The 15948-nt window shown below is 33.9% G+C and overlaps 1 protein-coding gene and 2 long non-coding RNA genes across 3 annotated transcripts; all 3 read left to right on the top strand.

The window, feature by feature from the left end:
* The first annotated feature begins 7526 nt into the window (after positions 1-7526).
* Positions 7527-8097, top strand: LOC113778756. The gene is made up of 3 exons (XR_003469318.1): positions 7527-7601; positions 7701-7772; positions 8036-8097. It is a non-coding gene; the product is annotated as an uncharacterized LOC113778756 (long non-coding RNA).
* Positions 8098-12177: 4080 nt separating this feature from the next.
* LOC113778755 lies at positions 12178-13198 on the top strand. Its single transcript, XR_003469317.1, has 4 exons — positions 12178-12240; positions 12365-12400; positions 12484-12536; positions 13037-13198. It is a non-coding gene; the product is annotated as an uncharacterized LOC113778755 (long non-coding RNA).
* Positions 13199-13251: 53 nt separating this feature from the next.
* Positions 13252-15539, top strand: LOC113777316 (probable LRR receptor-like serine/threonine-protein kinase At1g53430). The gene is made up of 8 exons (XM_027322349.1): positions 13252-13407; positions 13489-13669; positions 13788-13925; positions 14038-14159; positions 14261-14471; positions 14564-14801; positions 14903-15050; positions 15156-15539. The coding sequence occupies exons 1-8, from the start codon at positions 13252-13254 to the stop codon at positions 15537-15539; spliced, it is 1578 nt and encodes a 525-aa protein (XP_027178150.1).
* Positions 15540-15948: the final 409 nt, after the last annotated feature.

Raw genomic sequence — 15948 nt, forward strand, 5'->3', positions numbered from 1 at the left:
AAAGGATCAATTGGACTCTCTCTCTCTCTCTATATATATATATATATAGAGTACAAATAAAGACTTAACTTAGTGGTAAAGTCATCCAAGGTTTAAATCTCGTCAAAATCATAAGTATATTTTGGTCTAAAAAACAAAGACTCGTAAGTCGTATCCTGAAGAAAAAAACTGACTAAGTTCCCGGTTGAACCAACAGGTCAAATGAATTTGATTGGATCAATTCTTTATTTAGTTAAATTAAGTACCCGGCCTGACTACAGTTTACCACGTCGACTATTTCAATCGTCTGGCCAAACCAAATTTGATAACTATGCTCAAAATTGTAGTATTCCAGTCAAAAAGAACTTTTGAAAGAGGACTCATTAGAAACGTAAATTCTTTGCTATTTCTTTTCCAGCCGCTTATAGACTTTTCCCTCAAGCTAAGTATAACAATTATGATACAAAATACTCGAGAAAAATAACAGTAACAATGTTTGCAAAGCAGATAATGCAACGAATCTTTTCTTATAAAAGTACTAGACAGAAAAAAAATAAGGAAATAGTTTTTGCATTTTTCAATCAGTTACAATGACATGATTGCTATACATATAGGGTTACAACGAGGTAAGATACATTAATCTAGTCCAAATTGAATTAGTAACTAATCTAATTTAATCCCCAGTTCATATCTAATTTGAAATTCAAAGATATTTACATACATATCTTTAACTCACTCCAACACTTCTCCTCATGTTGGTGCATATATGTCACATATGCCCAACTTGCTAAGTGAATCTTAGAAGTTCATAATTGCTACAGCCATAGCAAGTGTAGTGGCAAACTAATCTTCAAATGAAATCTGTATAACTTTATCTTCAAAGTTTTGTTTAATAAAGTGTTGATCAACTTCGACGTGTTTGGCCCGATCACATTGAACTATATTATGGAAAATATTTATCACAAAACAGATTGATTTCTGAGTTTTGAGGAAAGGCAATATAAGTTAGTTGTCACTTAATTAGTCGGCACATGGCCTGGATATTCACCAAGTCTATGGTTCGCTGTGTTAGCAGGCTTGCAATCTAAATCCATCCTCTGTCAAGAGATCAAGCACATACTTTGGTTAAGATAAAAAGATGCCTTGCCTTGATCATTTCACTTCAATGTCTAACAAATAGGGCAAATTATATTTTACCCCCTGTAGTTTATTTTTTTTTACATACCCGCCATATGGTTTCAAAAACTATACATAATCCCCTCATGATTTGGATTAAAGTGTTAAAGTGACGGAAATAGTCATTCGTAACGGAAGTTCTAAAATACCCTTATAAATACATGATACACTAACCCTGTATGGTTTTTATGTTTTACCAGATAACTCATTTATGATTTAACACTTTACCATATAACTCCCTTATAGTTTTCAAAACATACACATAACCCCCTTGGTTAATAAATAATTTTTAACTTTATATAAGGGTATTTTTTATATTTTAGGTGATTCTGTTATGAATGATCATTTCCGTCACTTTGACACTTTAATCCAAATCATGAGGGGGTTATGTACAGCTTTCGAAACCATAGGAGGGTTATGTAAAAAACACTAAATCACAGGGGAGTAAAGTGGAATTTACCCTAACAAATATTTTAAGTTCTCCAAACTTTTTAACTTGAATTCAACTGATAATTAGTTCTGAAGTTCAAAAGTCTCTTATGCATCATTGCCTATGGCATTCATGTCAACGAATAGATTATTAGAACTATCAGCTTCCCAACCCATGCTTCAAGATTAAGGTAGTTATCTATGTTGCTTTATTGAAAGCCATATCTCTTTATGGCCAAACCAAGTATGTGATGATTGTTTTAGTCCATGCAAAGTTCTTTGTAACTTGCACACTACATTTGCTTTTGAGGTAGTGGTATATCTAGGTGGAATATTCGTATACACCTTCTCTTTAAGACCCCATGTAGGAAAGTATTCTTCGCATCAAACTCATGCAACGACCAATTTAAATTTACTGCAAGAAAAAACAGGACTCTGATAATATTAAATTTTACCACTAGTGAAAAAGTCTTCTGATAGTTAATGCCACAAGTGTTTGTATATCCCTCAGCTACAAGCTGAGCCTTATATCGATTGATTGATTCATCAGCATTGTATTTCACTGAGAAAACTCATTTGCATCTTGGTTTTTCTTTCCCTCTAGTAGTGGGATTAGAATCCATGTTTTATTCTTCTACAATGCTGACATCTCATTTTCTATAGCTTGAACCTGTTTTCGATTTACAAATATATCTTGCACTCTATTTGGAACTTCAATTGAGGATACATTACACACAAATGCCTCCACTAATTCAGACAATCTACGAATCGCTACAAATTTGGTAATAGAATAGTTGGACTTTTTTTAAGTAGCTTCTGGAGAATACTAATTTGGTGACTTGTCACTATTATATGTCTATTAGGTAATTACATATTTAACTCGTGTATCCAAATCAGTAGTAGATGAAGGTACTGTGGAAATACTTATTTCAGGGATATTCTCATAAGAAGAAAGGCGAGAAACTAATGAATAAGGACTTATTAGCTGCATCAATTTCTATACCAACCAGTATATCAGCATCTTGAGAGGACATATTAACAGTAGCTTCATGAAGACCATCAAAAGCATCATAAAACCTAGAAGCCTTGCCACCATTGGTCACGAGTAAATTGGTCATGTCATCATTGGGCATGACCAAATCACGATATTTGGCCATGCCAATCTCAGCCAATTTTACTCTTCATTATCCAGTATCTCCTCCTGAAGTGAAGAATTGGACAGTAATAATAAAAAAAATGACTCTGCTTCCTCTAGAAAGATACTCCCTTTATCCTAAGAAGTTTGTTACTTTTTGGGAGTGATCTTTTTAAGAATGATAGCCAAATCGAAGAAGTAGGCCTTCAAACTTCATATATTATCCCTGACCAAGATGGCTAAATTTTATCTAAAGTGAGCTGCCTGAACTTTTTTTGCAGCACAGTCAACTATGTAGACCCCACGTCTGTGATGAAAGCACTAACCTTTTTTCTATTTTGCGTTGCACGCATTACATCAGGCCTGACATACTAAACATGCACTACTTAAGCGTGCGTTATCCTTTTGACAACGTTTTTTGGACCAACATATTCATAACGGTAGCTTGGAGGGCTAAATGAGAAGGAGGACAAAAAATCATTTGCTATTTTTGGTAAGTCACACAAATTTTGGAACAAACTAAAATGGAATCGATGACAGTTTCAATGAGATGGAGAAAGTACCATATCTTAGTAATAAGATCATAGCATAAATAACCCTTCTTATGCACAATGTATCGTAAGAAGACATATCAAACTGTGCAAGAATCCAATTTAGTACCTTGATTCTTGTGTACATGAACAAAAGCCAAATACTTTCTCTGTCCCACTTTGATAGTTCTGGTTTTTTTTCACACAGTTTAAGAAAAAGTAGTTAATTTTATTGGAACAATCAATTTAGGTAGCTATTTTCCTAAAATACCCTCACATTAATTAGAGTACAACTTTATGGTAACTTGAATTAATAGTCAAAAAAGAATTAACTCTCATTAAATGGGGTATGTTTATAGTAACAACTTACATTGAATAAGGGTATTTTAGAAAAATTAAAATACAACTACATTCTTCAATTGAAAAGTGAACTATAATTTGGGGCAGACGAAAAAAGAAAACAGGACTATCAAAGTGGGACGGAGGGAGTAATTGAAAACTTGTTGTGGAATTAGTAAGATCGATGGTAAGGCAAAATGTTCAGGAGAACTTGCAATGGAGTCTGAATGTCTACGACTTTTGAATGAATCATATTCAGCAAATGTATCATTATGGTGATTGTATCTGTCTAATATTGGAACAAAACATTTACCGCAATCTGTGGAGCATGTGCTATTTCTAGTATATGAAGATTTTTGTCAACAATCCCATTCTATTGTAGATTCTGAGTACAAGAAGTTTCATGTATAAGGCTATTAGACTTGAAAAAATCTTTAAATGGTCAGCAGTCATACTCACCACCATTATCAAAGCGTAAAAGCTTGATTGTAGCTAAAAATTATGTTTGAATTATTAGTTGAAATGATTTGAAAACATCAAATACTTCATTTTTGTGCTTCAACATATACAATTAAATCATTCTAGTACAAGTATCCACAAAGATAACAAACCAATGAATACAAGAGGTGGAGCTGAACCAAGTAGCTCGGCTCGAGCTCGAGCTGCTGACCCGGTTGACCAAGCTCGATCTCGAGCTCGAGCCGCTCGTTAGAGCTATCGAGTCGAGCTCGAGTTTGGAAATATGATACTCAAAAGCTCGACGAGCTCTATCGAGTTTTTTATAATATATATTTTAATTTTTATTATTGTGAAATGTCAATAATATCCTTTATTTAAAATTATATATAAAATATTAATTTTTATTACTTGAGCTTGATTAGGCTTGATTGAACTCGAATAAGCTCGATTGAGCTTGATTTGAATTGATTACATTTAATTAAACTCGAGCTCGAGTTCCATAAATTCGAGCTCGAGTTCGAGCTCGAATTTTAAAAGCTTGACGAGCTCAAGCTTAGTTATTTTGCCTCGAGTTGAGCTTGAGTAGTGCACTACTTGAGCTCGACTCGACTCGACAGCAGCCCTAAATACAAGTAAATGAATAATTAGTGAGGGTCCCATACGTCACTATGTCATAAAGCAATTGGAACAAAATTTTTATTTAAATTTATTGGATAAGGACCCCTATAACTCTTAATAAGGATATAAGTGTCACAAAAGTGCAACATGTGAGAAGAATATAAATCAATGAAATAGGTGTCTTTGTACAAGTCTTGCAAGTTGTTGTAAAAGTAGACACAAGAAATGGAAAAATATTTTCTGTGTTTCTAAATCAGTTACAATTAATGATAAAATACCTACACTTATTAGCTGCATCAAACCCAGACAAATTTGAATCAGTAAATAATCTAATCTAATCATTTATTGATATCTAATTTTGAAATGATAACATATTTACATTCATATCTTAACTCACTCCAACTTTTCTATCGTTAAGCTCCAGCAGCATCCTTGACAGTAAGTTTAGATAGAATAGAAGCAGCTAATAATTTGATTTGGCAGCTGAAAATTGATCAACAAGAGATAGTTAGATTCTCAAGGGAAAAATGGAAAAAAAGGAAAATTGTTTCAGAAAGTTTAAAAAATTTTCCATTTAGTTTCTGGATACTGATTGCGAATAAGAATGTGAATGGAAGTCCTGAGAACAAGGTGAAAAACATTCTTTTGTGCAGATGTGTCCCTATATATGATGTAAATTATGATTTGTGAATTGTGGAAGAAGATGAAAGCTTGGGGAAAGACTTTCCTTTGAAGAAAACTTTCGAGTCAAGAAAACTAGATGTGCCAGCCAGAAAAACAAAACATTATGCAAATAAATACTTCAGTTGGTTCGCTATTACTTTTATCATAACAAAGAAAGAAAAGCCAAATTGCTATCCAAAGACAATATGCTTTGTTCTATTCATTTATTTTTAACTCAAAGACAAAATGTTGTTGCCAAGCTTTCCCATTGCTGTGTAGTGTTAATGCTTTCCTTCACTCACATTCTACAAAGGGAAAAACAATGGCCATATGGTGGTGTGCAACTGTATTGCAAGTACAGCGTAGAGTCCTTTTTCTACATCTTGTGTGCTAATTGTTTTAATTTATTAATTTGGAGCTGCAGAGATTTAGGGGATAATTGTTTCAATGGGTCAATTCCACGTGAATTTGGTACCTCTCCAGCCCTTGAGTATCTGTGAGTATCTTGTTCTTCATTCAATAACCAAGTAATTTTTGTTTATGTAAAAATATAAGGAAAATGCTATACTACACGACGTATGACTTGCACGAAAGAAAACCCATGTCTTTGATTTTAGAGATTTTTATATTTGTATCTATCATTTTGTCATGTCATGATTTTCAATCTATTTTTATAGGCGGACTCAAAATATAATCTTGAGTCCTTTACCTAGTGCCTAAAAAAATTATCGTGACTTAGCAAGATATATATCATGTAATTTTCTTTTTGTACTACCAGGTATCTGAATGATAACTTTTTATCTGAGGGTATCCCTGATGAATTAGGCAACATCTCAAGTCTCACAGATCTGTATGACCTTACAGCTCTATCTTTCATTATTATTTTTTTTTGGTTTTAACTATTTGGGGTGGTTGGCTTTTCTAAAGTCTTTTCATATCATGGTATTTTATAGGTCTTTCACTAATAATGAACTTTCGGGTCAGCTTCCACAACAATTGGGAAACCTCAGTACTCTTGGCAGACTGTAAGATTTATATATGTGGTTTCACAGTATAATCTCCATATTTTGTTACTTCAGCATGTCAGTGGAAATTATTTGAAAGAGGTTAACGGTGGCAGATGATTTTCTTGTGCCCCTCTTACTTTTACCATTTGTTAAAATAAATGCTAACTGTACTTCTTCAGTCTAAATTGAAGATTTTGGGGACTAGAATTATTCTCTTGGTGGAAAGTCCCGGCAATGTTTGTTTGAAACTTTTTAGGATCATTTTGGTAAAAACTGGAAAAAAAAAATTGATGGACCAGACTTATTTACATCCAAACTTTGGGAACTTCTAATATAATGTTTGAACCTTGAGAACCGAACTGGTGCAATTCGCAACTTTGATGTCTACTTTGTTCCGTGTTCAACAACAATTTAGGGATCAAAGTTAATGTAGTACTTCCTTTTGTTTATTTGATTGTCTAAGAATTGTCCGATTCTTATCCGGAAACTCTATATTTTCAGGTACCTACAGAACAATTTATTCAATGGTAAATTGCCTCCAAGCTTGGAATCACTGAAAATTTTAGTCATCTTGTAAGTTTGTTCTTATGTCATATGAATGTAGATATATCTCACGTGAAAATATTATATGATTCAATAACTTTTCTAGAACATATGCAGGTTTTTTGTATGTAAGTAGGATTCATATATTATGTTTGACTTTTGGTTTTACATCTTTTGTTACACCTTATGTTAGGGAAACTGTATAACAGGAGATGTAACACCAAACAATAACGGATAAAAATTGCCATGCAATCATGTGTGTGCATATATATATATATGTGTGTGTGTGTATTGTTTCACCATGAAGCTTCTTCTGTAGCATTATTCAAGGAAATAACTTCAGTGGAAGGATTCCGGACTTCATCTCAAAGTGGCAAAATCTCCAAGAATTGTAAGCCGAAGTAGCTAACAAAGCTATGCTAAAACTAGGTTAATGTGCAATATCTGTAATCTTTTACTGTTGTAGGGATCTACGAGGAAATAATTTTGAGGCGCCTATACCAGATGCAGTATCAAATATGACAAATCTGATAAAGCTGTAATTCTTTACCCTGCTAAACTTTTTCATTCATTTTTGAATATTTAATCTAAAAGAAACATTGACATTTATCAGCCTTGTACTTTTTCCATTTCTTGGATTTTATGCAGTGCCATGAATGACATAGTTGGAGCAGACAAACATTTGTTTCCCAGAATACAAAATTATGGTTCATTGCAGTTCTTGTAAGTTATCTAGTATCCACCAATTTGTCCTTGCGTGATTCATTTGCTTATGATTTCTCTATTAATTTCCTTATTTCGTGAAAATCTAATTCTTTCCAGGACATTGAGGAACTGTTCACTCACTGGTCCAATTCCTGATCATATCTGGAAGTTGAAATCCTTGACTTACCTGTAAGACCCCAAACCATAATTAATTCACTATGACTCGTTTCCATCGATGTAGAATATTGCCAGTTAAATATTTGTGGAACTTTACATTCTTCCCATCCTCTTGCCCTTTCTTTTGAAACAACAGGACACATGAATGCAGGTTGTAGTTTTCTTATTTCCAACATCAATATTATGCTAGTTCTAAATTTGCCATTTGCCTTCTATACATATCAAAGATAAATGGCTTCCATTTTTATACTTTACTTCGTGTTTTACTATTGTAGGGACTTGAGTTTCAACAGTTTGGTTGGAGGAATTCCACCAGATGTGGATTTGCCAAACATACAGCACATGTATGAATCTTTTTCTCTAAGTTCTTTATTAATTTATCTATTTTTTATACATCAAGAAGCCCATATTCTTTCTATTTCACTCCCTCGTTTCATCGTTAATTGCAATCTCCACATGTCTTTCATTCAACACATATATACATTTTGTTTTCAACATAGTTATTGTAGCATGTGTTTATTAGGGCTTTCTAGCATATCTTTATCTGTTCAAGCTTAATGACTTCATTATGCTTCTTTAATATTAAGAACTGAATTATTTCTTTTCCTAGCATGAATAATTCATTGGATCAACTAGTCTCAATTTCAACCATAAGGGGAAAAAGCTCTTAATTTGTTGGTTAAGTTTTCTTACTTTCTACTAGAGCTAGCAATTATACCCAAAACCCAACAACCCACCCACTAATTTGAGAGGTTGGGTTGGGTAAGTTGGGTATTGGGTAAATTTGGGGTTGGGTAATAAAAATCCATATATATTTTGGCGGTTTGAGTATTTATGTTGTGCACTCATTACCCAACTTAAGTTAAAAAAACAAATTAACAAATTAAAATCAAGAAAAAAAAGAAGACCAGCGTTGTTGAATCAAGCAAAACATCCGCTGGCCAAGTTGTCCAAAATCTGCCAAATTAGCTATTCGGGACACTCACAGAACTCCAAAAGCTGTTACGGTCCAAATTCATTACATGGTCGCTGGGCTTCATTTGGCTAATTTGTCCGGAATAGCTAATAGTACATGAATTTGGCAGATTTCTTAGAAATATGTCTGGACTAGGTAATGCTAAATCAAGTAACAAGACTTAGAAAATTGTATATTGGTATGCCATTTTTCATGCTATATCCAACTTGAACCAAAATTGTTGCTTCAGTCTCTTAGTTTAGATCAAAACTATACCCAGTTTGAAAATCCTTACTTGTATAAAAAATAGTGAGTTCATCCAAGTAGTTTAAATAGTTAGTATGTGTGTGTATTTGTGAAAGTATATTAGTGTATATTGTAATGTGTTTGTATGTGGAAAAATAACATATTTCAAAAGAACTTAAGAAGTGAGTGTATGTTTGTGTCTATGAGTGTTTTAGTGTGTAAAATTATGTGTATCTATGTGAAAATGTGTTTATGTGTGTGAATTTTTTTTTTTTTTTTTTGTATGTGAAAATGTATTTGAGAGAGTTTATGTATCAAAATCTATTAACTAATATATTGAGTCATATTTGGGTCACGGGTATGAAATGACCCAATATGACCCAACCAAAAATTAACCCACTCTAAAGTTGGACGGGTTGGATGTAACCCATTTAAATGAAAACCCAACATCAACCCGTCCAATTGCCAGGTATACTTTCTACTGTCTAGCACTCATATATGTAATTTTGTCATAACATTACTCTTACTAGCATCTATCCATGGTGCAAGCCTCTCTAGGTTACGCGTTTTCAAAATTTACTATCAATCTACCTACGTTTTACTTCTTCTGCTCTGCTTATCTTTTCAAATTACCTATCTATATATCTTTTTGCCAATTAATAGAATCAAAACTAAGCACACTATTGTGAATTCGTTTTCTTCGGTTTTAATTCCTATAGTGCTGTTTCTGTGTAGGATTTAGTTACACGCTGATGGTAGAATTATGTCGCTACACGGTATATGACAATTTCCTCCAGGACTTAAAAAGCAGCAATACAATTTTCCTATGCAATATAAAAAAATTCTTCCACAAACAATTTTGAATAATTTTAGTTGCGATCTTGAAAAAGAGAAAAATGAAAAGTAGTTAACCCATCTCTGATGTCTCATATTTATAATATTTAGACACCTTTTAATGAATTAGCATATCTTTAACATAAATACCTTCAATGAATATGCACCTCTTAATTAGTAGGGGTTTCTTCATAAATGAGCACTCTTTTAATCAGTGGCATCTTCTTAGAATTAACAAGTACAACAACTATTGATTGTTAAATTAATTATTTGAAAATTAATAAATATTAATTTGATGCTTTGAAGGCCCAAGTGGCCATCTTCGACCATTAAAGATATCTAATTCTGGAATTTCCCTCCAAAACTGCCCCGCCATCCAAATTCAGTCAGACGCGTAAGGTTCAATATTTGTCTTTTCATCTTCTGCAAACTTTTCCATATAAGACCCTGAAACAATAACATCAATAATTACTATTGTATCTTACAGTTGAGTTCTAACGATAATAGACTGTACATGGAATACAAATAAATGCTTCAGTTAACAAAATCCTTTCTTATCTTTCTTATTTCCAAGAAATCAATGCTTGGCATGGCTTAAAATTTAATCCAATATCGAGTAAAATATGTGGTTAGAGGTCCTCAATTATCGTTTCACACTGATGGCGACAATTGTTGATGCCAAAACTGGCTCAACTATTAATGGCGAAAGTTAGCCAATTCGTTTTGCTTGAATATGACCTGTAAAAAATGATAGAGATTTTGTTCCTTGCAAAAACTCGATGCTTGAATCAGTACTTGATTAAATGCAAAACAAAACTAACTCCTCTTTGATGATGTGTTGAGATGGATGTTAATGGGACATTTATACTTGTGGGCTTGGAACCTTTTCTGAGCCAAAATCACTTTCTCAGGGCTGGGGCTCTGATGTCCTATCTCAAGGTTTGTTAGAATAATATTGGTGGCAACAATAATGATCATAATGATGATAATTTCTAGGATTATTGCAAATGAAATGGATTGTTTATTTATTTATTAACATTCAATAAGATCTATACTATCCTACTCTATAGGAGAGAAGGAATTTAATTGAGTTGTATAAAGAGTTAGAGAAAAAGTAGGATCATTTAGATCAAAAGAGTGGTCTGGCATGCCATTAAATTTTTTTTAATTGCACAATACGAGATTTGAACTTCTTGACCTACGTATCAAGGAAAGATTTTTAATTCTTTTTGTTAATGAACTTGTATAAGACAAGTTCGTTTTCTAGAAGAAAAGTCAATGGTAGTTGATTCTTGAAAATCTAAGCCGAAAGTGTGTACGGAGTTTTGAGGAAGATGATTGAGAGCATGGTTTTGAGGCCTCATCATTTGAAGTGTACATATATATATATATGTGTGTGTGTGTGTATCTTGACTTCTAGACAAATTCTGGTTTGTCTTTGGTGAGTGTTACCTAAGTTTTGATTTATATAAATAAACAATTGAAAAGCTTAACTACATCACTTAACAGCAGCAAAGTTACAATCTGCATAACTTTCTAATTCGACCATGTTGTCAAGCCATTAATTCATATCAATTTCCTGGCCACTTCAATTTGCAGAACCTTTTAAGCACGATAGTGCTTCAATGATTACCATAGCATAGTATGGCATACATTTGGATTTCTTAGTTGATTCGTAATTACTGGTTATGGTATCAAAGTGGCTCTAATAAAAGCATTTCTTGATGGTGTTTGACAGATTTCTTAGAAGAAATAACCTGAATGGGCCTCTCCCTGTGTGGCTGACAGAATTGAAGAGCATATATGTGTATGTACTTGTTTCCTGAAGTCAAATTCTTCTCGGCACTAGACATGAAAGAGGCCACTTTATCTTAAACAGAATGTTAAGCAAATGTTTGTTTATTGTTTTTGTTCCAATAGTCATGGTAAAGGTATATACCATCCTTCTCAGATGATAGCCAAATACTTTTTATTGAATCATAGAAGCGCATGAGGACCTTAAGCCTTTACTTTCCTGACACATGACTTCATCAAAAAGTTATAACAGCTCTTGAATGTAGTGGAATATATTCATTTTCTTCAATAGTGCTGAAGAATTGCAAAATCGAGCGAAACTAATAAAGCGCCAAGTATCTTGAAAAAAGAAAAAAAGTTTCATGCTTATTTTCTTTGCACAAATTTTTTAAGTCAGGGAAAACGGATCATTGGAGGAGCATCATGACTGGTGAAATTCTCTACATTTGTATCTTCTGTCAGATTCCATATATTCTTTTGCTTGGAATGAAGTTTCTAAACATGCAAATTTGTTTCACCTCTTTGTAGGTTTGAAGTTAATATAGCAATCTTTAATGTACTCTTGTAGTGATCATCAAACATTTGCAGGGATGTTTCCGAAAATTCTTTCACAAACGTGACAATACCTAAAGATGCCTTTTCTCCAAGAAAGTGAGATAAACTAATCCATTTGAATTTTCTCGTACACTTATCAACACTCACGTACATGTTTATGTAACATTCTTTGCTCACTCTACTTTGTGTTAGTTTTCAGTAGATTTCATTTTTTTTCCAGGAACTTTTTTGCTTGCTGTTCTAAAGTAAACACTGAGTAAGTTGTTGCCATCTCATTTCATTTCTTTTTGGCTCAAGAAAATCTAACGTAGCTAACCTTTCATGTGTCTTCCTATACAGGGGTATGAATTGGCTTGAAACTAATTATTCTTGTGGCAATAACTCAAAGAGATGTAAGTTCATCAGTTTTTTTTTTCCCGAAAGCACAATAAACACTTTCTTGACCTATTTTAATGGTAGAATTTAAATTACAAGCAAAAATGTGGTATTAACAAAGCGAATTCCCAACCTGTTGGCCTTTTGTCAAAGCACTATTAATACTTCTAGTGGTGCCCTCGGCAAGAAAGTAAGGAATGAAACTAATGAAACTGTCAATTTAAAGAATGCATTGATCTTTCCTACATTGACAGTTTAGCATTTCTTAACCTTTTCTTTCATGCATTAATGTTCATTCATGACTGCAATGAGTTGATTAAATGTTTAAGCTAAACTTACAAGTGTTTGGTCTAGGATGGTATGACATCAAACATGAACTTAATTGATCATAAACAAACAGACATAATGTCTCTAATGGTTTACAACACTACTTGAGCTTGCTAAGTGCACATGATATTTCTACATGATATTTTAATCGATCATTAAAATTTCAGTAATAACCATGATATTTGTACAGATGAACATTTGTACATCAACTGTGGAGGAAATGCAGCAACAATAAATGGAAGCAACTATGAAGCTGATCTTGATCCAAATGGAGAATCAAGGTTCTATCTGAGCAGTAATGGAGCCTGGGGATTCAGTAGTATGGGAATCGTTGAACTTGTAAAAAACCAGAAGTACATACTAAACAAACTGACCAATATTTCCCTGGTTGATGCGCCTTTATACATGGATGCACGTGTATCTTCAATTTCATTAAAGTATTATGCATTTTGTTTAAAGAACAACCATTACATGGTGAGACTTCACTTTGCTGAAATAGGCTTGGATACAACTAAAAATCCTAGGATCAAGAGAAGTAGAGTTTTTGACGTAGAAATCCAGGTAAATAGTCTATTCTAAGTACAAAAGAACTGAAAGTTTACAAACCAGAGATTTTACTAACCAATATTAATTGTACTACAGGGCAAGAAAAAACGGAAAGATTTCAATATCGAAGATGTTGCAGCGGGTGTGAATTTGAGCGTAACCCTGGAATATAATGACGTTCTTGTTCATGTCAACCGATTGGAGATTCACTTGTATTGGTCCGGAAAAGGTTCACCTATCCATGGTCCCCTAATATCAGCAATTTCCATATCTCCCGGTATTTGTTATTTTCTTCTTTGTATAGTGTACATTATTTTTTTTTTCTTCTTTTGCTTTCCAGGATGTGCAATGTCTTGCTTTTCTGATTGATCTTTTGATATTGTTTACTGGAATAGTTCCTAAATGGCATCTGAAACTTTCTTCTGCAATCATCGTTGGAATTGTGGTATCTTCTTCAATACTTGCTGTTATATTAATCTTAGCTCTCCTCTGGAAGTTCGGCTGGCTTGGTAGAAAAAATAATAAGAATATCGGTAGGTTTATCATTGAGGCACAAAGCTGAAATTTAGTAGAATAAACTGTAATTCAATGAGCATATCTTTTGGCTCAAAAACTATTTCCTTTCCATTGTTATGCTTGAGACAGAACAAAAAGGTATCGAGCTATTCCCTGGAGGGGTTTTGAACTTCCAACAAATAAAAGCAGCTACTAATAGTTTTGATCCTAAGAACAAGATAGGCCAAGGAGGTTTCGGGGATGTCTACAAGGTACGGTATATGCATCAAAGTGATCGAACTAGTCAGCTTTCAATCACTTTATCATTGATATAATGTCTCGGTTTTTTTTTCCCGGTGGTCTGTTTATTCAGGGTGTGCTACGAAATGGGACTACAGTAGCTGTAAAAAAGCTTTCAGCAAAGTCCAAACAAGGAGCCAAGGAATTTATAAATGAAATTGGTACTAGTTATGCTTTGCAACACCCAAATCTCGTAAGGCTATTGGGATGTTGTGCTGAACAAAGCGAACTTCTAATTGTCTATGAGTACATGGAAAATAATTCTCTTGAGCAGGCATTATTTGGTAAACAAGACATTTTCTTTGTACACGCAACACGTTTAAAATCTCTGTAAAATTGCAGCATATGAAGTCTCTTAACTCGCTGGCATCTGCAGGTTCGGCAGAAGTCAAATCCAGACTAAATTGGCTGATAAGAGTTAAAATTTGCCGTGATGTTGCGAAGGGGTTGGCTTATATTCATGAAGAATCTAGACTTCGAATTGTTCACAGAGACATAAAACCGACAAACATACTTCTTGACAAGGATTTTATCGCCAAGATAACAGATTTTGGATTTGCCAAGCATAGCAAAGAGGAGAATCCTCATGCGATCACACGCATAGCAGGAACAAAGTAATCCAATAATTTCTCCAGTACAATCTGAGATAAGAAATTATTTCTCCATTTTTTAAATTCTTGTTATGATCGCCTCTTAACATGAAAGACATCTGCAGGGGGTACATGTCACCAGAGTGTTTGCAAGGCTTCTTGTCAACAAAAGCAGATGTCTACAGCTTTGGCCTTGTCACACTAGAGATTGTTAGCGGGAAGCAAATTTCAACTTTTAGGGCAAAGGATCAGAATATTTACCTTTTGGATATAGTAAGGCAGCTGCAAAATACAAATTAACATAGACGCATACAATTAAATTGATTTTTTTCCACCTTGTATTGATAGCAATTGCTTGGGTTTGTCTACACTTTACAGGCTTATAATTACCAACGCCAAGGAAATCTTATAGCTCTTGTTGATCCAAGCCTAGGATCTGATTACACCCACAAGGAAGCATTAAAATTGTTGGATTTAGCAATGGAGTGCGTGAACCCAACTGCCAAGCTTAGGCCTTCAATGTCTGAAGTTGTGAAAGTTCTTGAAGGAATTGTAAAAGTTGCAGAAGCAAACCGGAAAACAAAGACTTCCTCTACTGGAAACACTTCTTTGGGGGATGATTCTTCAATGGCCAACCCCCATTTTGCTTTCTCTCATTCTACTCAATCAGCTGGGAGTACATCCCAAGAAGGTGCTTCAGATACAATCATTTGTCCTTCAGCAAGCAAAGAAATTGATTCCTCCAGCAACTCAGATGATTAACATGCCAAGGCTGGAATTAACCAGGAATCACTACCGTGGTAGTCTTCCCTTGAGCCTTGATAGTCCTAATTTTTGGGAATGACAGCATTCATGATGCATTATTGCATTGACGTGTCTCTGCAGTTAGCAGATTATAGTATTTAAGCTACTAGACAAGCCTTCATCAAAGATATTGGCTCATTTATGCGTGGAAATGATACAAATTATTGTATGCTATCTCAAGTATAGCCAATATTAATGCGAATTCATGTCTATTGGAAGTAATTTTCAGTTTTTGCAAGTAGTTATGGTGATTAAAGAACATGGTTACCAGAAACTAGCCTCCTTCGCATAAGACGTCACACAGCTACTGACCAAGTTGCACAAATTTCAGCATTTCAACACTTCATTTACATGGGAACAAATGTTA

This window comes from Coffea eugenioides, chromosome 7, assembly GCF_003713205.1.
Source record: "Coffea eugenioides isolate CCC68of chromosome 7, Ceug_1.0, whole genome shotgun sequence".
NCBI lineage: Eukaryota > Viridiplantae > Streptophyta > Magnoliopsida > Gentianales > Rubiaceae > Coffea > Coffea eugenioides.